The sequence below is a fragment of the Cydia fagiglandana genome, chromosome 4, assembly GCF_963556715.1.
Source record: "Cydia fagiglandana chromosome 4, ilCydFagi1.1, whole genome shotgun sequence".
Lineage (NCBI taxonomy): Eukaryota > Metazoa > Arthropoda > Insecta > Lepidoptera > Tortricidae > Cydia > Cydia fagiglandana.
The window spans coordinates 15,593,517-15,617,076 of record NC_085935.1 but is presented as its reverse complement, the minus strand read 5'-3'; the positions used below and the strand labels follow the sequence as shown (position 1 = coordinate 15,617,076).

Below are 23,560 nucleotides of genomic sequence, written 5' to 3'. Positions count from 1 at the left end.
CTGTTCAAATATCAAATTCATATATAGGTAGGAATGACAGTTTTTGTATGAGCAGGAAGTTGTTTTATTCCTTTTCCAGGCCGCACCAATCTACAAGGTTTTTCCAATAATTCCAAATATATTCCAATCATAGATCTAGTATTACATAGATGAGCTATACGCGTGCCTCCGTGAGGGACAAAACATACACAATGCGACAATATTAAAAACACGTTTTAACATTCCTGACAACGTACCAAAACAATCTACGTAATTCGGTCGGGTTATTTGTTGCCCACCATAAACCATACTAAATTTTTGGTGGGGAACAAACAAAAAGTGAGACTGTGACAAGGACAAGCAATAATACCGCTTTCTCTGCTACTCCTACTGAAATTTCCATAAGTGCATCTCGTTCGGTCGCGTCATCTCTATATTATTGTACCTCTATTATGTAATTAATCCAACTATAATGGTTCATTTGAAGTCAAGTCACATTTCCCGAAAGTGCAATCTAATTTAAACCTTAAAACGGAATGTTGAAGTTGAAATTCTATTGGCACGTATATGCCATGTGGTCAATAAACTATACTATGCCTGGAAAAGGGTTAAAGATAAACCATTTGTCGTTTTTGTGTGTTTTGCATCTCCGAGGGGCGCGTATCACATTTTTAATGGATTGTCGTAGTCATCCGGGGCACGGCATACTCGCATTTCTTCGCCACCTGGTGTTCAAAAGGTTAACCTTGATGTGCTTTTTTATTCTGCTGGATAAAGGTACAGTTGTAAAGAGACTGAATAACAAATAAATAATAAGAATAAAGCAATATAGGTATTTTATTTTATAATAAATAATATAAATAACAATATCATTTCAAGAGACTGGAATACAGTAGCTTCTTGTGACGTTTGAATCTGTATGATGGTAGGCATGTAGAGAAACTGCCATCAATCCAAGGGTATTTTTTCTTTCACGATCTAAAACATAAAGGAAGAATAACTGTAAATACATATTCTATGACATTTTTGAGTTGCGAGTTGCGACGAAGTTTTGCTATTGAGTTAGCCATTTTTTGCAGCTATTCCCAATTTTTGGATACGATATAACAGACATACTTGACAAATCATTTTTCACCACCCTAGCCCATACATTATCCTTCAAAAAATTATGAGAACTTTGCATTTTATCGACAAGAGTGTGAAGAGTGGCAAAGTAAATAATGCAAATTTTGAGGTGACTGTTACAACTCACTGACCCGTACAAAGGTGATAAAACGGGGTATTAAGTAAGAATACCGCCACTACCACGTGGTTCTTGGATTTTGGGTCGCACTGGCTGGCTCTCGTACACTCCCGTACCTCCCATTCGCCCGAATTGGCCCAACGTGTATTCTTAGTAGACCTTTCCGGCTTTATTATTCACTCACACATACATTTACCTGGCGAGTGCAGGTATGTGTAACTGACAGAAAATGTTAGTTTGAACGGGCTAACCTCAGCACACATGCCGGCGTAGATGGGGTCGGTGTCCCAGGGGCCGCGCTCGGGCAGCGGCAGCGCGCGGCGCCGCAGCTCCGCTACCAGCTCGGGCACGTCCATGATGGGGATCGGGTCCAGCGGCCGACACAGCGCCGCCAGGTACTCCACATAGTGCACCCTGCCAACAGTTGTAGATAGTTACCTCGATGAGGCCGCGGCGGTACAGGCCGTCGAGCGAGCCGTAGGGCCGCGGCGGCGGCCGCAGAGCCGCGCGCTTCACGAGCGTCTCCAGGTCGTCGATGCCGAGGATCGGCAGCGGGTCGATCGAGCGCCGCCGCACCAGCCGGCTCAGGTACTCCAGGTAGTGGTTCCTGCGGACGCGGGTGCGTTTCGTTACAACCAAGTTTCATAACACTGAGAGTAGTGTTCTCTCGTGTATCCTATCCTAAAATTCTTTAAGATATTACGGAAATGTCCTCATCTTTGGTCATAAAATGAGATTTCTAATATACCTATCTGGAAGGAAAATGTAGTCTGTTTTGTAAGATAAAAAGCTCCACATCCAAAATATCATACCATCAAAATGGTTAAATAACTTGCACGACAGGCACTCGTTTGCGTAAAATTAAAACGAACTTTTTTATTCGAGTATTTTTAAACAGACATAATTTGCCTTTCAGAATCCCTTGAATCCAAGATTACTTATTTGGTTATCTCGTCAGTGGGACCGTACGGATAAAAGTGCTTCTAAAATTAAGTTTACATGCAAAAATGTGATAACACTTTTAATACTGACTGATTGAAAATCAGCGTTGCAGTTAATTTTACTGCAACATCATGCTGAGTCGAGCCCCTTTTTAACATCACGCTGTTTTGTTTATATGTTAACATAAATTAAATTTTGTTTTAGAAGTTTTTAAGATTTTATGTTCAAATGTACCATTCATGTGATGTTTGTGATGTTAAATAAAGTTTTTCTATGTCTATGTCTAATAAAAAATCTATTACGTAATTATCAAGTCGTAACGAAACGCATCCGTATCAAGTGCATTAGCACTTACACCGCTACCTGTGTCCTACTGTCCTCGCCTTCTCTCTTTTCCAATGCCAATTGAAAAGTGTAACAGGAGTGTAATTATTATGCATAGTTATAACTGACAAAAATTAACAGTCTGAGCTTATAACTGTTAATAGAAAGACTACGCTAAGTTACACACAAACAGAGTACATTTACATAAAGGGTAATAAGAACGAATGCCTGCGTGCTTCAATGTAGCTAGTTATGCACTACTTTTGAAAGTTAGGTAGGTACAATGATGTGAATGTGATATGAGAGTATCTCTCACATACAGTCAGCAGCAGAAGTTGCTAAGAGGGCGAGGTGTTCAAAATTACCTTGACACGCTCTTATTCTCTTAAAAATAAAGTCGCGTCAAGATCATTTTGAACACCTGGCCCGCATAGCAACTTCTGCTGCTGACTGTACATCATCTTCATTTATCTCTAGTTCTAGCAGGCGCGAAATAACCATTGTATTCAACTTTTCTATCCTTCCTCGTTAACGTGACGAGAGGTCATGTCATGACCTACGTCATGTCAACCATGAATTGCAAATATGCGATAGAATTAGTAAATCTAATTTTAGCGTTCGTCGTTCGATCGTTTGAAGCTACTTACTCTTGCATCTAGTTATTTTCAATCTTCTGTAACCTTGTATCAACTGCACCCAAATAAAATATACATAGGAAGAGTTGACATGGTCCTTCGATCCGGATAGCTATAGTGGTAATGCACATACTTGCAGAGGCCGGCGTGCTTGGGCGGCGCGTCGGCGTTGCACGCGCCGTCCACGAGCCCGGCGGGCGTCTCGCGCTGCAGCTGCACCGGGCAGCGCGTCGGAGACCCCTCTGGCGCCTCCACTTCGAATGTTACGTTGTTCATCTGTTACATTTTTCTTTATTGTGAAACTTGATTGACAGAGTTAAAATTCAAAAGGTACATCACCTATGTCAGCTAAACGGACATAATTACGTTTACAGTCTGTAGGTATCTTTAATTTATTTGGCTTCAGAAGCCATTTGAGGGTACATGAAAACAATACATGATCAAATAATGTAGCTTAAAGTCAAGTCGTTCAGTGATAGACCTAGGTGGTTTTGTATTTGGTTGGTTAACCAATAAATATATGTAACACTTATAAGTACTCGAAAATGTACAAATTTTTTGATTACTTTTCTTTATGTACGTATAGAGTATAGGGTGGCACATCCAAAGAGTAGGTATATATAGTAAGTATATTGGCACATCTACCTCTAGTAGGTACAAAGGGTCATTCAGATTGTATAAGATGATGAAAAGTCTAAAAAAGTAGGTGCTTACATTCCATGTCACACATGCAATAGGTAGGTACTATGTGAGTAGGTAATATGAGCTGCATACAGGGGTTCTTGTTGGGGTGGAGGGAGGCACACCGTTTAATAATGAACCTTATGTAGTAAAGAACAAGGTGAATAGTCGCTTTACCTGCAATAGCGTCTGCAGTTCATGCGGCTCCTTATCGCGCAGATAGAAGAGACAGTTCCTGGGGTGGTGCGCGTGCAGCCCCAGCCTCGCGCAGTAGTCGCTGAGGCCGCAGCGCGCGCCCATAGTGAACGGTTTCCCGCAGCCGTAGCAGAACTCGTACTTGCATTGCGTGCACGTGAAGTGCATGCAGCCGCCTCTGCAATCAAATTTGATTAACATTTCCACCACCACCAACAGACGACCAGTCTGGCCTAGTAGGGTAGTGACCCTGCCTGTGAAGCCGATGGTCCTGGGTTAGAATCCCAGTAAGGGCATTTATTTGTGTAATGACACAGATATTTGTTCCTGAGTCATGGTTGTTTTCTATGTATTTAAGTACATATTTATATATTTTATATATCGTTGTCTGAGTACCCACAACACAAGCCTTCTTGAGCTTACTGTGGGACTTAGTCAATCTGTGTAAGAATGTCCTATTATATTTATTTATTTAGTAACAGGTGCTTAAGAGCCAATCGACTGTCCTATGTAACTGGCCATGTAGTTCATCCATAAAGTGGCCATGCACTTTTGCAGCTGGGTGTAGGTACCTTGGAAATGATTTCATGACTTTTCGATTGGCGTTTGTCGATAAATGTCTGTCATCTTGGCTAAGGTCCCTAATAAGCTTTGAAAATACCCGAGACACGTTCGCGCGGAGGTGCTGCTTCACGGCGGCGGCCGAGCGCTCTGGGTCGTTGACCTCCAGCCACGCCTCGCTCAAGCCCTCACACTACACCAGTGACGCACCTAGACAGCGAGTACTTGAAGTGGCAGCGCGGGCACTCGAGCCCGTTCTCGCGGAGGTGCTGCTGCACGGCGGCGGCCGAGCGCTCGGGGTCGATGACCTCCAGCCACGCCTCGCTCAAGCCCTCACACTACACCAGTGACGCACCTAGACAGCGAGTACTTGAAGTGGCAGCGCGGGCACTCGAGCCCGTTCTCGCGTAGGTGCTGCTGCACGGCGGCGGCCGAGCGCTCGGGGTCGATGACCTCCAGCCACGCCTCGCTCAAGCCCTCACACTACACCAGTGACGCACCTAGACAGCGAGTACTTGAAGTGGCAGCGCGGGCACTCGAGCCCGTTCTCGCGGAGGTGCTGCTGCACGGCGGCGGCCGAGCGCTCGGGGTCGATGACCTCCAGCCACGCCTCGCTCTAGCCCTCACACTACACTAGTGACGCACCTAGACAGCGAGTACTTGAAGTGGCAGCGCGGGCACTCGAGCCCGTTCTCGCGGAGGTGCTGCTGCACGGCGGCGGCCGAGCGCTCGGGGTCGATGACCTCCAGCCACGCCTCGCTCTAGCCCTCACACTACACTAGTGACGCACCTAGACAGCGAGTACTTGAAGTGGCAGCGCGGGCACTCGAGCCCGTTCTCGCGGAGGTGCTGCTGCACGGCGGCGGCCGAGCGCTCGGGGTCGATGACCTCCAGCCACGCCTCGCTCAAGCCCTCACACTACACCAGTGACGCACCTAGACAGCGAGTACTTGAAGTGGCAGCGCGGGCACTCGAGCCCGTTCTCGCGGAGGTGCTGCTGCACGGCGGCGGCCGAGCGCTCGGGGTCATTGTCCTCTAGCCACGCAGCGTACTGCTCGCAGCTCAGGCCTTCGTGATTCGTTGACCACTGGAATATGCGATAATATCAGAAACATATCCACTGCTGTATACCTAATGACTCTAATGAGAAGTGCAAATGTCCTCTGGGTGCTGATAATTGCAATAACCATTTTGCTTGACATTGTTGAAGCTAATAAGTGGATGTGGTTAGGTAACTTGGGCCTAATTTAAACCAGAAGAGTTCTTTTATGTCGTTCAACATGTCCAGCAAGCTTGGACTTAAGGGTCAAACAGAAAACTGTGTAGAGTAGTAGAAAAATGTACAGTTCGCGCGAACACATTAGTTTTCTCTCCTGTGGGTTAACAGCTTGTGGGCATGTAAGTAATGATTTTATCATAGTTCTCCAAATAAAAGGAGGACCTTTTCACGTGGATAAGGGTTAAATAAGAAAATTAACCTTTATAGCCCTTAACTCTTGTGTATGTCTACAGGAAAGACAGTTTTCTGTTTGACCCTTAAATACTTGAGTTTTCCGTTTTTACATATTTAATTTGTCTGTGTCTCTCGAAAGTTTGTTATCAAAACAGCAGGATTCTTTGATTCTTTTATCGGTATACAGGATCTTTAAAACACCGATTGTTACATTATATGGGGTAATTAATAATCCTCACCGGTTTCCTGCAAGTGGCGCAGCTGATCGACCTACATTCGGGACACCGAAGTTTCTTCTGCTTCGGATGCACGAAGAATCCCGACGAACACTCCACGCACCATCTGAAGTTCGGGTCTCTCGCTAGAGTCCGGTCTCGCAACTGGAATCAAAAACTGTCATGTAATTCATCATAAATCTACAATAGCGTTATTGTTTAGAATGTATTTAAACAATATCAATAGATACATGTTATAAAACAGAGTCCTCCACCGCGTCTGTCTGTCTGTACGCTCGCGATTTAGATAGATCATTGGTCTCTTTCGGGCTGAGAGACGCATGCTTTATCATTACCTTTCTCTGGAACAATTCGTGCACGTCTGCGTCCAAGAGCACTTTGAGCAGTATGTCGAGGTGCGCGAAGTACTCGAGCCAGGCGTCCTCTTCCAACGTTTCTAGCTCGGGCTCCTTGCAGTACGGGCACACGCAGTCCACCACGCTGCGCTCCGTCACCTGCACGGTGAAGTACAGGCGCGCGCACTCGCGGCAGCAGCGGTGGGTGCAGCGCAGCATTGACACCATCTGGAAAACAAACATTTTAACATTTTGCTCAACAAACATTTTAATATCTTACAAACAGTAACACAATCATACAGTGTGTTCCGAACGAACAGTTACTGAGGACCTCATTGACCACCTACGCTAGCGCCAGCAGCTTCCTCCACTGTTAGTCAGGCGGATGTCTTCATTCCCCCGGTAACAACTAAGTCACAATTCTTCTCATAGAACTCTAGCCTAGCAGGTCGCTCCTACTACAGTGTGGTGGTCTGCATAGGTATTTGGTTAGAATTTTGTTGCGTCAGAATATGGGTATACATGTACAGTTTAGGATAATCTGTAAAAGCAAGTCGCAGCCGAACACTTGATGAGTTAAGCAGTGGCCAGTCTGAAACGTTACTATTAGGTGCGCCTGCTCCCAGCTCTCGTACCTGGTGCTCGGGCAGGCGGGAGGCGCACAGCTCGCAGTCCTGGTGCAGGTAGGCGAGCGCGGCGGGCAGGTCGGCGCACTCGAGCGCGGCCAGCAGCGCGGCGGGCGCGTCGGCGCCGCGCGCCACCAGCTCCACCGCCAGCTGCGCCTGCTCCCAGCTCTCGGCCGCGCCTTCGGCCAACAGCATACGCGCTTGCCTCTGTTATAAAATGCACAGCCGCAGTTTAATATTGTTGACACAATTGCGCCTTTGGGTTGGGGGTCTAGCAAAGCAGTCTCATATTTTAGATCTTTTATAAGAGACGGCTAGCAGACATGGAAAAGCGACACAAATTTAATACATCCTCTTTTATTGCAGGCACAGGAAGAGTGGTACTGGTACATAAATGGAAGTATCTATATGGAAAAATATTACTAAAGTGAATGGTTAGGTACCTCAGGGGAGCCCTCTGGAAGCCGCACGTGAGCCAAGTCGATCAGCTGTCCGGAGACACGACGCAAAGTGAGCGGCGGCGGCGGCGATGGCGGTCGTCGCTCCGGCTCCGGCTCTGGCTTGACCACGACTTGCACTTGCGAATCGTCAGAATCACTCTCGGACCATTCGTCTTCAGTGCGACATGTCTCGCGGAAAAATGGCTGCTTCTTTTCTTTTGAAGGCGTTTTTGGCGGAGAGGGTTGTTTAAGTTGTTGTGATTTCGAAGGGGGTTGCGGAGCAGGCTTCTTCTTATTCAAAGTCGATGTTGACGGTTTAACCGCTATACTATTTGCTGGTGCTTTCCCAGTTTTTGGATTAAATAACTTAGATTGCAGTTGCTTCACATGGCCGCTGCTGATATTCCCAAAATGAGCTTTAGGGGGACTCGGTGCGGGATTATGTTTTATAGATGCTCGCCGTACAGGTACTTTGGAAACAAGTACCTTCGGAGCAATCTTGTCTACTTTCTGTTTAATGCTAGGCAAGATCTTAACAGGCTTTGGTATGTTGGACCTGGTAGGGGTATTCTTCTCATCTTTAGGAGTCATCTTTAATGATTTTTTATCTGGTGATGTACTAGATCTCGACTCTGGTTCTGCTTCAATAACTTGGTTATGTATACTTATACCTTCAGTCTGAGGCGTGTTATTATCGATGTCGTTGTTTATATGCATTTCCTTATCTCTAGGAGGACTTAATGATTTTTTATCTGGCGATGTACTAGATCTCGACTCTGATTCTGCTTCAATAACTTGGTTATGTATACTTATACCTTCAGTCTGAGGCGTGTTATTATCGATGTCGTTGTTTATATGCATTTCCTTATCTTCATCCTCTTTATCAGTGTTTGCAATATCAGATTGAGATAATTCAGAATTTTCTATTTCGTTCAAATTATTTTGAAGGGTATTTGTGATTACGATTAGTTGTTCCACAATTTCATCAGTAGTGTTAATGGTAATTGGCGATGAAGTAGAAATTTTGCTATCAGTTTCAATAGCAATATTAGCGTCATTAGCAATATTTTCTACGATTTGAATAATATTAGTGGCATTATCATCATTATCTTCTTCGGATGATTCCTTAATGTTTAATTCTACGATAGTTTCATTATCTAACATATTATAATGGGTTTCTAGTGGTTCGTCTATGAATGGCAATTCTTCGATAGTTGCATTAGTTATTATCGGTAGTATATTTTCACTTACTGTTGCTACTGATGCGGGTACGGGGTTGAAAACCATTAGGTTTATATCTTGTTTAATATAAGGTGATTTTCCGATTTTTGGTACCATATAATCTTGTTTAGAATTATTTTTTTGTAAGACAGGTTGGTCCGTGCTAACTTCTTCATAAATCTCTTCAAATGTATTAACCGTAGCAAAATTGTTGTTGACGTCCTGAGGTTTTGGATGTGTTTCTATTTTGTCTGTTTCTATTCCTGACTGAATAGATAACGTATGTTCTTCTTGTAGGCTCCGTGCAATGGAATTTAGTATTTCATAGTTTGTTTGTTGTATGGCATCGGTTTGTGCTTCTATATGATCCATTGCTTCCTCAAATTGTTCGTTTTCCTCAGAACTGGTCCTATCTAAGACTGGAGTGCCTTTTTCGGTATTTTGATGCACTTCTCCGTCTTCATTTTCACTACTCGTATAATCTTTATTTTCTGTAGTTTCTTCATCAGACTCACTGTATGAAGATTCATGATCAGTTGATAAATCGGAGTCATTAGAACTACTCTCAGCCTCACTATGTGACGAGTTTGAATCATCGAGAGAATTAATGTCTGAATTAATTTCAGCTTTCATTTGCTGGATAAGTTTTTGTGTATTATCTACAATATCGTTCAAGTTCTTTGATTTATCATTGTCTATGACGATATTCTCGCGTTCTGTTATGTTTGCGGGTGACTTCTTTGTTGTAAGTAATTTGTTTTTTGACTTTATGATATGTTTAGCAGAAGTTTGATTTCTACTCTCAAAATTTGTTTCAGTCTTTTCTTTACTAACATTGGATACAGCTTCTTGAACCGTGGTATCCAAAGCAACGTTTGAAATAATATTCCTCATTTGACCATTAATTGGCACAATCTTAATTGTATTGTCTTGCTCAGATGGTGGTAGTGTTTCTATAGTTTTAAGGAATTCGGCATTGTTATCATTTAATGATAACTTATTACTACTTCCATTAAAGTTACTTAAATTTAGACTATCGTCAGCACCATCATTACTAAGACTAGGTAAAGGGCTGTGCCTAGTCAATGCATTGTAAGCATTTATGAAATCATTTTCGGATTGACCGAGGTCGAGCGACTGTGTTTGTTCCGGTTTCTTATCTAAAGTAATGTTAGCAGCCGTCTTATTTTTCACGTTATTACTATCTGCTACTTGTATTGGTTTGTTATCAATGTTATCAACGATAATATTAGCATCTGTTCTTACTTCTAAATTATTGCTATCTAATATTTGTTCTGAATGATTATCTAAAGTAGTATCAGCATCTTTGCTTTGTGCCAGATTATTGCTATCTGCTAGTAAACCTTTCAAAAGTAAATTGTCATTGATAGACGGAAACCCTGCTTGTATAAGTAACGCTTTTAATTTTTGCGCTATGTCTTCAGTATCTATTGCGTCTACTTTCTCTTGTGTGTTTGGAATATCAGGAGCACTCATAAGTTTCTCTGCCTTTACCTTGCTACTAGTCGGAATAGACGTGAAATTTGTTTGAGCTGAAGCGAAATTTGTCGGTACCGAAGCAAAATCTGTCGGAGTTGAAGCAAAGTCTGGCGGAACCGATGCGAAATCTATCGGAACCGAAGCAATATTATTTCCTAAATAGTCCAGCTTATTGTGAACAGGTAAACCCCAAATATCTCTGTCGAGATCCATGTCAAACACCCTCGGAGTTTTGGCCGGGAGTGGCAAGTACATCCAGTCATCATCTTGAAATGTTTTCGGTATCGGCTCTTCGAATTCATCTGAACTGTCGTCTGCTGAAACGTAAACATGAATTAATAAAAAACCCATGTCTGTGTTGAGCTGAATCTTTCATAAAGTGTGAATTTAGTGAGTGAAAGAGTTACCTATTGATAGTCTTTAAAGAGTTAAGTCTCCGTACAGATCGCTTTCTATATTTTGGTGATTGGACGACCATAGATACAGCATAAAGTACGCCGTGCAGCGCTATATACACCAGCTGCCTAATTCGAAACATGAATTTATATTCAGTTTTACGTAACCAATACACTAGGAATCCTCTAGACCGAGTTTAGAGCAATTATTTCATGCAACCGATGATGCCAAAAATGTGGGAGTGCGCGGGACAAGGTGAGCGAAGTCCCGTGCCGTGATTGGTCCGTTCAAAGACACGGACGTCACACAAAGACACTTTCGACTCGAACATGGAGTAAAATTACCGTATGAATGGCAGAGGGGGTAGCGCGACTATACTAAGTCTGGAGGATGTCTTGTCTATGTACGTAACTTTCCCGGTAGCCGTAAAAACGTCGGGAAATGACTTACCGCGCACTAGTCGGTCGGCGGGCAGCGGCGGCGCGGCGTCCACGTCGGCGCCGGCCGGCGAGCCCCACACGCGCCCGCGCAACCGCCGCTCCTCACCGACGCTGCCCTCCTCCGCCTGCAACTACGTTCTATTACAAATTTACTAAGATACATTTTAGATGACAGATGGTACCTACTGGAAGCAATCGAAGCAAGCACGATGTCTGGGTTGTATCGAATAAAAAAAGTTGTATTATAATCTTTTCTGCACTTGTTTGGTTGAAGTGTACCTAGGTACCTATTCCACTAGCGCTCGCTTACGAACGCTTCTCTTTAATTTTTTTTTTGTGCTTAAAAAGTTTTCAAAGTTTAGCCGTTCGTAAGCGACATTCTTTCGTAGACAAGGAATTAGGTAGTAGGTAGGTGTAACATATAGCTAAACAAGAAAGTACTTTATCTTTATTTCATAACAAGATACGAACAAAGCGCAAACAAGATACAAACAAACCGCACAACATTCTACTTATGTATAGCCATAAATCACCGATGGTAAACGGGAATCGGGATTCTGATATCAGTATGCAAGGACAAGATGCTGGTCAATGTGTAAAGGCCCCTGTAGATATTGGGCCAACGCAGGCCAGTCCAAGCGACGCAGCCTTGCGGTAGAATGAGATAGCAATATCACTTGCTCCCTCTAACCCATAAATGCGTCCCCCATACTGGGTCACGCTGGCCCAATATGTACAGGGGCCTTATGATAGCGTCAATCAGCCAAATGACAGTCGGAAACGTACCTGCCGGCGGTAGCGCTCGACGCACTCGGTGACGGCGGGCCACATGGCGGCGCGGTGGCGCGCCAGTGCGGCGCGCGCCTCCAGCTCCGAGACGCTCGCGCCGGCCGCCAGCCGCGCCGCCGCCGCCTGCACGCCCGCCACCAGGCTCGGCCAGCGCTCGCGCAACCACGCCAGTGGAGCTGCGGGGCTCTGCGCCAGCGCCGCCTGTGCATTCAAATACTCAATTAAACTCATTACTAAATTACAAGAATAAGTAACATATCTAGATAGCAACGCCATTGATAGTCTGTGCGAAAAGAGCAGAGTCGTGGAATGTATGGGATCCAATACATTTCGCGACTCTTTTCTTTCCGCACAGACGCTCTCAGTCCGTAATAAGGGGATATAGGCTGTAGTGTGTGTACAACAGGAGCGATACTTGCCTGCACTTCCGCCGCGCTGAAGCCGAGCCGCTCGGCCGCGTCCATGAGCCGCGCCAGCTCCAGCCCGCGCTCCGCCTCGCGCGCCGCGCCCACTCCCAGAGCCTCCATCGACACCGTGCGGTTGTATCCCAGCGGCTCAGGAGACGCCGCCTGTTGACAAATGAATTTAAGTGAAGTTTTTGTGTGGCGGAAAAGGGTGTTCCTTTTCCGCAAGAGGGCGAGTTTATTAAATTGCATGGCTGTAATTAATGTGAGTCGCTGAAGATATTAATAATAAAGACTATAGACATACGAGTAGAGCTGTCTTCACTAGGTACTCCAGGCAGAAGTTTTAAGTTGTAAAATATCAGAGCAAAACTCCGCAAACCACAAAAAAATTATTGGCTGTTTCATACATTTTGGTCGAGTGGATGTCGACGTTTATGGGAAAGCCAATTTTTTTTTTGAGATTTCGGGGTTGTCCCATAGAAAATGTTGTTTAGTATGAGTATGACCAACCTAATCACCTCGCACAATATGGCTAACGGTCCAAAAATGACCCTGTATATAGACATATCTAGAGCTGTGTCTGCAGTGGGTACTGCAGGCAGAAATTACAAGTTGTAAAATATGAGAGCATCACCTCGGAGCCGTAGAAGCTGGAGCGGCGCTGCGGGCGCGCGCGGCGCAGGTCGAGGTGCGAGGCGCGGCGCGTGAGGCGGCGGCGGCCGGCGTCGCTGTCGCCCGCCGGGCTGCTGTCGCGCGGCGAGCGCCACTCCCAGCGCCCGGTCGTGCGCACGCTGCGCTCGCTCTCCTGCCAGATGTTTCAACAAGTCAACACTACATTTCGCAAAAGTTGTGTAGGCAACTATATATAGCGTCTGGCAAAACAATTTCCCTAGGAGAAAAATATGTAGGTGCGATGGGTCAAGATCCCATACTGACTTGGAATTTAGGAGATTTTATTATTTTGCAAAATGTACGTAGAAATTGCAGAAAGTAGGGAAAGCTAACCCGTGTGTCACTAGATAGCGAATGCCTGCTGTGCGAGCGTTCGCGGTGAGCTTCGTCCCGGATCCGTCGACGGGAACGCGACCGCGGGACCGATGGAGCTCGTTCCCTCTCCTTTGCCCTTTCTCGTTCACGTTCCCGTTCTCGCTCGCGCTCCTTTTCTCGCTCGCGCTCCTTTTCCCGCTCGCGCTCCTTTTCTCGCCCACGTTCCTTTTCTCGCTCACGTTCCTTCTCTCGCTCGCGTTCTTTTTCTCGCTCACGCTCGCGCTCCCATGGTGTTGGAACTTCATACGTCTGAAACAAAACGACATTCAACTAGGATTGCAAATTTTTAGGCTATGAAGAGACATTAATGAACATGACAAATGAAAATAATTTGGTAAAGAATTTCAGTTATTTACATTTCTTAAAAGTCCTTTTAGAACAAATCGTGTTATTTGTATGACTGTATGAATTAAATGAAAATAGACTTAGGCAATTTTTATGTGCAGATGTGGGAACATATCCATAGATTTTTTTTCTGTGTCTTACCTGAGTTGAAATACTTTGAGGTGGTGGTGATGTACCCGTATTGGAAACACTCGATCGGCTAAACGGCGAGCGGCCGCGGTGATCAACGCTTCCCCGAGGCGGGGAAGCGCCAGCGGACTTTTTTTGGTTCGTGCTCTCTCGTGGCGGTGAAGGCCCCACCGAAATGGTGTGCCGTGTTGCTGGGTCCGGCGGTGTTCGCGCCACGGAACGGGTTTCCTCGCGAGGCGGCGATGGACCGACAGATACGCTGTGCCGCGTTTGTTCATTTCCATTATAAGATGTTCTGCCATTGACTTCCCTATTCCGAACTTCCTTGGGCGGCGATGGCCCCACGGCCACGTCGTGTCGCCGAGACTGGTCGTTCACGTCCCGCGCCGGCGTGACGAGCCGGCTTGTTGGTTGTCTATTAGGTTTGTTTTCCCTCGGCGGGGATGGGCCGCAACCGGTAGAAGACTTCTCTATTTTCGACTGGACTTTGGGTACCTCGCCATCTATAACATACAGAGTTTAGGGTTTTCATTACTTTTTTAACAATGGTTCTCGCTAACGACATCCAACATCCAAGTATGCACCTAAGTGGGTAGGTATGTGTTTTCTTTTGGATAGATCGTAGATACGCACTGAATCATTAGGGGATTTTTATTTACATACCTACTTTGTTTTTGGCGTTAGAGATGTGTAGGTTCGCAACACACGAATGTGCAGTGCTCGCATGGTTACTAAACTGTTTCACTAACTTTGTTTCTGGCGAGTGGCCCTTGAGCCAGCCGGGTCGGAGATGTGTAGGTTCGCCACGGCGTCGGCGGCGCCGTTGGCCACGACCTTGGGCGCCGTGGCCGGCGTGCGGCAACACACCGCGCCCACGCGCTCGCCCGGCTCGTTCACGAACGTGCAGTGCTCGCATGGTTACTAAGCTGTTTCACTAACTTTGTTTCTGGCGAGTGGCACTTGAGCCAGCCGGGTCGGAGATGTGTAGGTTCGCCACGGCGTCGGCGGCGCCGTTGGCCACGACCTTGGGCGCCGTGGTCGGCGTGCGGCAACACACCGCGCACACGCGCTCGCCCGGCTCGTTCACGAACGTGCAGTGCTCGCATGGTTACTAAACTGTTTCACTAACTTTGTTTCTGGCGAGTGGCACTTGAGCCAGCCGGGTCGGAGATGTGTAGGTTCGCCACGGCGTCGGCGGCGCCGTTGGCCACGACCTTGGGCGCCGTGGTCGGCGTGCGGCAACACACCGCGCACACGCGCTCGCCCGGCTCGTTCACGAACGTGCAGTGCTCGCATGGTTACTAAACTGTTTCACTAACTTTGTTTCTGGCGAGTGGCACTTGAGCCAGCCGGGTCGGAGATGTGTAGGTTCGCCACGGCGTCGGCGGCGCCGTTGGCCACGACCTTGGGCGCCGTGGTCGGCGTGCGGCAACACACCGCGCACACGCGCTCGCCCGGCTCGTTCACGAACGTGCAGTGCTCGCACTGCCACGACGATTCCGGCGGCGGGGGCGCCGGCCCTAAACTATCTTCTTCTGCCTGTTGTAAATAATACAAGTAATTTTATCGAAACTTCAAGTGGATTATAGTATACTTATATTATGCTTATGAAAATATTCTGGATGTGGGTATTACTCAAAAGTTAACTTACTTCGGGCTGACTAGTAGTAGTAGCTATCCGCACCGGACTTTGGACTTTAGGCTGAGTGATTTTTCTAGCGGGACTTTGCAGTTTCGGCGGGTCGCGATGGTCGCTCTGCTCGCTCTCGGAGTCGGCGTCGCTGGAGGGCAGCGGCGGCGGCGAGGGCGTGCGGTGCTTGGTGCGGCGCGACGCGCGCGAGCGCACGCTCATGGCGGGGGACGCGGCGCGGGAGCCGGCGCGGGACGCCGCGCGAGACATTGCGCGGCTGTCGGCTACAAATTAGGTACATAATTTTTTTTTAAATAAAAAGTCGGTAAGAGTGAGGTGAGCCTCTGATGGTACGTACCTACGAACGTGCGTACTAACAGAATAACCGTTGACATACGTTGATATAATAATAGTATGAGCGGAGGCTGCAGATAGACGAATGTTCTCTTCACGAACATATTCGTTCTTAAATTACGGATGTTATCTATATGTATCTTATCTAAGAGTAAGTATGTATTTATCTATATAAGTATGTACCTATACCGCAACCTGCTAGTAGTACCCATAGTAATACGAAGCTTTGTTTAATTTGGGCTGGGTCGAACCCTAAACATTTATTTATTTATGAGGGCGGCTCAGTGGCGTTAGCATAATTTCAGCAGTGGAGTGGAGTGGTGTGAGGAGTGATACTTCATATTCGACGTACCTCTGCGATAAGGTTGAGGAGTCATCGCCGAATGCATATGAGCGTGCGGATGCATATGCTGCGGCGGGCAGCACTGCCAGCCCCACGCGGCGGGGTCGAGGCTGGCGCAGCTGCCGTAGCGCCACGGCGCGCCGGCGCAGTGCGCGCAGCCCGCGCACGGCGGCGCCGGCTGGCCCAGCTCGAGCACCGACGCGCCGCGCCGCATGGGCCGGCCCCAGGTCTGAGCTTGAGGTAGCATCTCGGGCCCGTCCCAAGGTTCATGCATCATTGGCTGTTGGACCTGCTGAAACATTTCAGAGGATAACAACGTCGTCCCAAAAAAGATCATGGTTTTTCATTTCACCGGCTATCATTTTGTTTCACCCAATGGACGCGCCTACAATGAGAGCTAATAGGTTTCATCTCAGAATAAATTCTATTAGTAGCTGCGAGTTTTTAGATTTTATGGAAAATTTATTGCAATGATGAAAGATAAAGTAGGTATATTAAGATACCATGGTATAAGGCGGAAGGGACGGCCTGGGCCGCCCCCACGTCTGCGGTGCATGACCCATCGTGTTGTTGTGGTACGGCATTGCTTGGGGCGCGGGAGCGGCAGCTTGAAACGGACTCGTCGGCAAATAAGGCATGCTGCCGACATGAGCGGAAGGCGCCGGCGGCAATATCTTGCTCAGGTGGGGAGGTATGGGCTGCGGAACACCGTGGTTGCTTAAAGGTCGCGCCGGCGCTTGGTTATGTGCCGTCATAGTGTTGATGGAACCGAGCGTAGCTCGACGTGTCTGCTCTTGTAAGGGAGGTCTAGGGCTAGCACTCGATCGGTCTCCGCTTATCTATAAAACAAATAAAGATTTATTTGTAAAACAATTTCAAGTATATTAGAGGAATGTTCAGCATGAGTGTGATGGCTTAGTTTACCTTGTGCCGTCGAGGTGGTGGCACTGGAGCGGCAGTTTTAGGCGGCAGCGGCGGACGCTGCTCTTCGCGTAACTGCGTCACGGACAGAGCCTGGGGCAACAAAGTAATTTTGATTTGAATAAAGGCATAACAGGGTAGAAAGAGTCGGAGGACACAAAAACGATGACCTAACTAACTTTTTGTAGCCGTATGCCGAGTGCGAGAATGCGCTGCTAAGAGGTGAATGGTACCTAATGGTTATGGGTTCGGCAGCTAGCCCGACAATATCACCACCATATTATGTACAAATTAAATATTTTTTCCATCCTCGATATATATATATTTTTCGATTTCAATCTTCGATAGCCGTTTTTTTTCAGGTATAAGTATGTTTACAAGTAATACTCATTACTCATTTTCGTAAGAGTCAAGTCAGTCGAGTATCTCGCGCGACTTGGGACTTGCCAGCTAGGTAATAATGCTAGCCTTGAAGGTACGATACCTACAAATCCTGCGACAGATTGACCGCGGAGGTGAAGTATCTAACGGAAGTGCTAATGATTTTATTATTGGCCCTTCGCCAAACTTGTATAGTATTTGTAGCACTTGCCTAGTAGGCGAACACTTTGCGTACTTTTATCCCGGCTGCCAATGTTATATTAGTCATCCATATAAATATTCATAATAAACATCACAATTAAAATTAAACACAACGAGTCCTGTCATTCACAACCAATGTACATATTACAGTGACTTGTAATATGTACATGTACATGACGTGAGATGTTGTTTGATATTAGCTAATACGCCAGATTGTAGAAAGATATAATATAATACAGTAAAATTATACATTTTGCGTTTGCGTCAAATCCGGTAGTTCTGATTTTTTGCAGGCATGTTTATGATGTTGGCCCAATGAATAATCCAAGTTTGTGACCTCGAGCGCCGAACGCAACTTTGTCAAAAATCGAATAAACCGCAATATTTTTTAGATTTGGGCGATTATAACCCTAAAGTACTAGTTTTTGATAGTAACTTTAACAGGGCGTTTTTAAAGTAGACTAAATTTGCTACAATAAGACACTAGAATTGTCTCTGTACATCTAATATTATCCGAGATAAAGCCTTTAAAAATTTTATAATTTTACATCAGTTCTTAGCTATATAATAAGGGTTATCTCTTCTTCCTCGCGTTATCCCGGCATTTTTGCCACGGCTCACACAGGAGCCTGGGGTCCGCTTGACAACTAATCCCATGATTTGACGTAGGCACTAGTTTTTACGAAAGCGACTGCCATCTGACCTTCCAACCCAGAGGAGAAACTAGGCCTTATTGGGATTAGTCCGGTTTCCTCACGATGTTTTCCTTCACCGAAAAGCGACTAGTAAATATCAAATGATATTTCGTACATAAGTTCCGAAAAACTCATTGGTACGAGCCGGGGTTTGAACCCGCAACCTCCGGATTGCAAGTCGCACGCTCTTACCCCTAGGCCACCAGCGCTTCATAATAAGGGTTAATGTAGGTAATTTATATGGAATTCATCACCGCCACGTTCTACAAACTATTTATTTTCCATAAAAAAATGTATGAGTGCCTATTTTGCTAAAAATATTTTTTTTTTGGAAAATAAATATTTTGTAGAACGTGGCGGTGATGAATTCCATATAAATTACCTACCTAACCCCTATATTATACCTAAGAACTGATGTAAAATTATAAAATTTTGAAAGGCTTTATCTCGGAAAATATTAAATGTACAGAGACAATTCTAGTGTTTTATTGTAGCAAATTTAGTCTACTTTAAAAACGCCCTAGGAAGTTACTATCAAAAACTAGTACTTTAGGGTTATAATCACTCAAATCTAAAAAAAATGCGGTTTATTCGATTTTTGACAAAGTTGCGTTCAGCGCTCGAGGTCACAAACTTGGATTATTCATTGGGCCAACACCATAAACATGCCTGCAAAAAATCAGAACTACCGGATTTGACGCAAAAGAGCCAGGTTACAAAATTCGACAAATTTACTGGATTAATAAGGAGCCGGATTAGAACTTTCAAAATTTGGCTTGTTTTGATAGTTGTTCGGCAACGGCTTGTAGAGCAACGGTTCTTGGGGACCGCGAGATGAACTGCTATTAATGTCAATTGTTAGCTTTTTTCGTATCTTATAGTTATCGTTTATAGTTCGTTTTTTTTTAGTATTAGAAAGAATGTCTTTTAATTGAAAAACGCTTTTTAAAAATCAAAAACTATTACTTATGAAAGCAGGAGAATATAAATGATCGTATTAGATTCATAACTGTTACATATTTGCCGTGACTTATTTTTAAAGCGTGTTTTTCAATTAAAAGACACATCAAGATTGTTTACCTTTTTTCTAATGCTAAAAAAACGAACTATAGTTTAGTTATGAACCGGTTTTCCCCAGTTAATAAAATTATTTACTAATCTTCTTATTCATAAACGTTTACTAAAGTTGAGAAGGCGATAATAATAATTTGTCCCTTTCCTACGTATTGGTATGATGTAAAGGGACAAACGATTATTATCGGCTTGTCACCTTTAGTAAACGTTTATGAATAAGGGGGTAGGTGGTTAGATGAAAAATCTGGCCAAGAGCATATCGGGCTCATTGCTCATTGTGGTTCTGTCGAACTGTCGTAGTACCTTGTAGAAGTTGGATGCCACTGCCACGCACAGTAAGCTACAGAGTAAAGTGACCCCCCTGCATAGAAATTTGTTTGTTTGCTGCTCTGCCACAGCAAAAAACAGAGTAGGTTTCAACTTATAGATATTAGGAAATATGTGTTAAGATACGCTGTTTTGCCGTAACAGGGCAGAGCTACACAAGTCGGTATGGGGTACTTGGGTAGTTTCATTCATAAAATAAGTATGCATTATTGCGGCTCGCTGTATGTACCTGTCTCTGGTGGTTCCTGCGCTTGGGATGGCGGTGGTACATGTCGTCGCAGGAGGCGCAGAGCGCGCGGCGGCCGCACTCGGCGCAGCGCACGCGCGCACCGCCGCCGCCGCACAGCCCGCATGAGGCGCCCGCATCCACTGGGTGACCTGAACAAAAAGCAATCCAATCGTTTGTTGTTTCTTATTTGTAGATTTTTATGCAAGAATAAATGGATTAACACATAAGTAAGGTGCTCTTATATAGAGTCGGACCAAGAAAAGTCTGCAGCGGATTTGATAGGCCACGCCGTAGTGCAAATGTTAATTATACGTCATACTCGTAATTTCATAGAAGCTTGACGTTTAAAATTACACTTGCACTGTCCGACTATACCACAGAATAAATAATAGTACTTACTAGGTACAGAAGACTCACTCTCTAACAAAACGCGTCTGTCACGATCAGCACAGATATGGCCGCTAGGTGGCGACAGCGCCACGCGCGGCTTATGGCAAACCCCAAAAATGGGGCCGAACGGATGGACTTTTAGTTAGCTGTAGCAAAGGGACGAGATCGCGGAGTGAGCCACGCTTGACTCTACCTAGTAATTATACGAACTTTGCGCCATTTAGGAAATGTTTAATAAATATGTAAATATGTAAATTAATTTTTGATTGCCATATCCTTCTCTTGTAGGTACCTACAACAAAGATTAAATAAATATAGATAAAAATAAGATACGATTCATTAAATATGGAGTAGGTATCATAGGTCAAATACAAATGTGCTACAAAGAGAACAAGATCGATATATATCTCTGAACGCTGTAACAGGCCTGTAACTAGGTTTATGGGGCTGAAAGCGTCAGCGCAAAGTTGTTGAACCCCACATAAAATCTGGTACTAACGCAACGCGAGTAACAAGTTTTGCTTCTAAATCTTCTAATAGTTTCGCATATCCGTTGATTTCTTGGTAGTGCAATTTTATTACGAGTACCTATAGTTATGTAAATATGTGTTTTTCAACATCACCTTTTAAATTAATTCGATGACAGTTGCTTCCACCTGCTTCTTCGTGAAATAACAAATTGAACTTGATAACTGATAAGCGATAACAACTAAAATGACAATGTGACCGTTGTGCACTTTTTGACGTTAATTTCTTGAAAAGAGGTTAAATATCTTTCGTGACAACGGACCAAATCACTACACTTTATAAAACAAAGTCCCCGCCACGTCTGTCTGTTTGTGTGTATGTAGGTTATCTTCACAATAAATTCGAAAACTACTGAACGAATTTTCTTGCGGTTTTCACCTATCAATAGAGTGAATATTGAGGAAGGTATAGGGATATATTTCTCAAAATGAAACCCTCAATAAATAATTACCTGTCGGCGGTCTCGGAGGCGTAGGCGGTGGCTGCAACTTGGCGTTGACATATTCCTCGGCAGGGAACTCCACCACCTCGTAGTCTGGCTCCGGCTTGGCGAGGGGCGCGCGCGGCGCAGGCGCGGCCTGGCGGGCGAACTGTGGCGTGCTTGGCACTTGGCGAGTCTGCGGCGTGCCCGGCGTCTGGCGTGCGAACTGTGGCGTCCCCGGCGCCGGGCGCGGGAACTGCTGAGTTCCCAACGAGGCACGACCCCGGCCTTTTAACATCTGTTTTACACAAGGGATTTGACAATATGAATAAACAAGACCGAAGTGATCCCATAAGTGTTCCGTGAACAAAGTTTTGTACGGAACACTAAAAAGCGTGAAAAAAAAGAAAATAAAGGAGCAGTTTACTCCTACTATAAAAAAATAAAACTAGGACATAAGCTTTGGTTGTAATGAATATCTATCTAGCAATTTCTCTGTGCTGCCTTTAGGTTGATTAAGTTCGCGCTTTGTACTGTATGGTTTTCTTTTGTGTAGTAAAGGATAATTAAATAATAGAGCTCGTCTGACTAGTTTTCAGTTCACCGACTTAATTTTGAAGTAAAAGACATGTTAGTTTCTACTTTTAGTTATGTTCTCCGGTGCAAGTATATGAGAAATGATAAGAAAGATGATAGCAAACTAATATGATGTTCTGTAACCTAGAGCTGGAAACCCTTAAACTCACTTTAATAACTCAACACTTTAATTTTTATTTGTGTTATTAGGTTATGGGCCCAGCACACATACACCAGAGACATCGGTGACTCATCTATCTACTATTCTACTCAAACACGCAAGTAAGAAATGTTTCTTAAAAATAGCATAAACTGATTTCAAGATAAACTCGCTAACAGCACTTATTTCTCTTTAAAACTGGTATTTATCCTTCATTCAAGGACTGTAGACTATTGAAAACAGACTATAAGTTAGATGATTTCAGCACTGGTTTGCAACAATAAATAAACGTGAATGCCGACGACGGCGCCGGCGCACCCCGTTTGTGCGTGTACACAGCTATTGTGTATTATAATATCTACTACCTACCATAATCTATGTGAAATAGACGAGGGCAATGAACATTGAACAGGCCTGTAAAAATACCTTTGTATTTTACGCGAGGCAATTATTCATATCTACAAATATTTTTCTACTAGTTTGATTTATTTATGCCAAGAAACCCTTCTTGGGTCCCTTCTTACATACATTATGATAGATTTGATTACTATGCAAAATATTAGATTACTTATTTATTATTTAGAAAATAGACGCCAGCTGTGACCGGGATAGTGCGAGCAACGACACTCGGCGACCCGTTCCGATTTCGCTTCTCACATCCCAAAATATCGTTTATAAATTGGGCCTATGTAAAACTTTCCAATAATGATAAATTTGCAACTTCAAATTAAAACGTGTTACTTTTATGTTCGTACCTTAGTTTTGAGTTAATCCTGGGGGTTAAAACTTAAAACACTGGAGATAACAGAATCACTTTCTGGACACGTAGCGAGCTTTTCGGACACATAGTTGTAGGTATGTCACACTTATGCAACCATGCAGTTCGGGAGCGAGCCGGGGCGGGGAAATGCACCCACAGCTCCGGGCTCGGTGGAGAGGCGCCGGTAACTGCTAATCGTGCACCCTATCCGGACGAAATTGACAGCGGGAAGACGCACGCGCCGCTATTTCGGGCCGCGGCCGCGTTGCCCCGATTCCACTAAAATTACGACGCGCAGCTATTTCCGCACTCAGTGCGCTCTGGCCCGCGACTCTACAACTTGCGAAATGGTTTTTCATCAACGGCTAGACGACATGTCTCAACATTAAAGTGGTTTACCGTGCATTGGTATTTTAGTTATTGGTGTAGATAATTAACGATGTACCTATTGAGGATAACGATGAATGATTTTTTTTTATTAGCCTAATTTAATGTAGTGGTCCAAGGCCCAGCATTTACTTCGAATTTACTTTGATCAAATCTCATTATAACACAAATTAACCATTATTTTGTAGGTACATTCCATACATACATATAATATATACAGTAGTACAGTAGGTATGATATATGGCCAGTATATGGCATG

The 23,560-nt window shown here is 44.8% G+C and overlaps 1 protein-coding gene across 1 annotated transcript; it reads right to left on the bottom strand.

The window, feature by feature from the left end:
* Positions 1 to 829: 829 nt before the first annotated feature.
* On the bottom strand, positions 830 to 23,254 carry LOC134663637 (E3 ubiquitin-protein ligase lubel-like). Its single transcript, XM_063520057.1, has 26 exons — positions 22,910 to 23,254; positions 21,449 to 21,716; positions 20,080 to 20,228; positions 17,176 to 17,265; positions 16,755 to 17,090; positions 16,261 to 16,543; positions 15,572 to 15,838; positions 15,244 to 15,453; positions 15,050 to 15,192; positions 14,895 to 15,002; positions 14,674 to 14,833; positions 13,937 to 14,427; positions 13,409 to 13,699; positions 13,038 to 13,208; positions 12,416 to 12,565; positions 11,994 to 12,197; positions 11,218 to 11,332; positions 7,654 to 10,688; positions 7,220 to 7,417; positions 6,585 to 6,812; positions 6,253 to 6,393; positions 5,496 to 5,647; positions 3,982 to 4,177; positions 3,257 to 3,399; positions 1,661 to 1,829; positions 830 to 957 (listed from the first exon to the last, which is right to left on the bottom strand). The coding sequence occupies exons 2-26, from the start codon at positions 21,714 to 21,716 to the stop codon at positions 928 to 930; spliced, it is 7,728 nt and encodes a 2,575-aa protein (XP_063376127.1). The 5' UTR covers positions 22,910 to 23,254; the 3' UTR covers positions 830 to 927.
* Between the last annotated feature and the right edge of the window lie 306 nt (positions 23,255 to 23,560).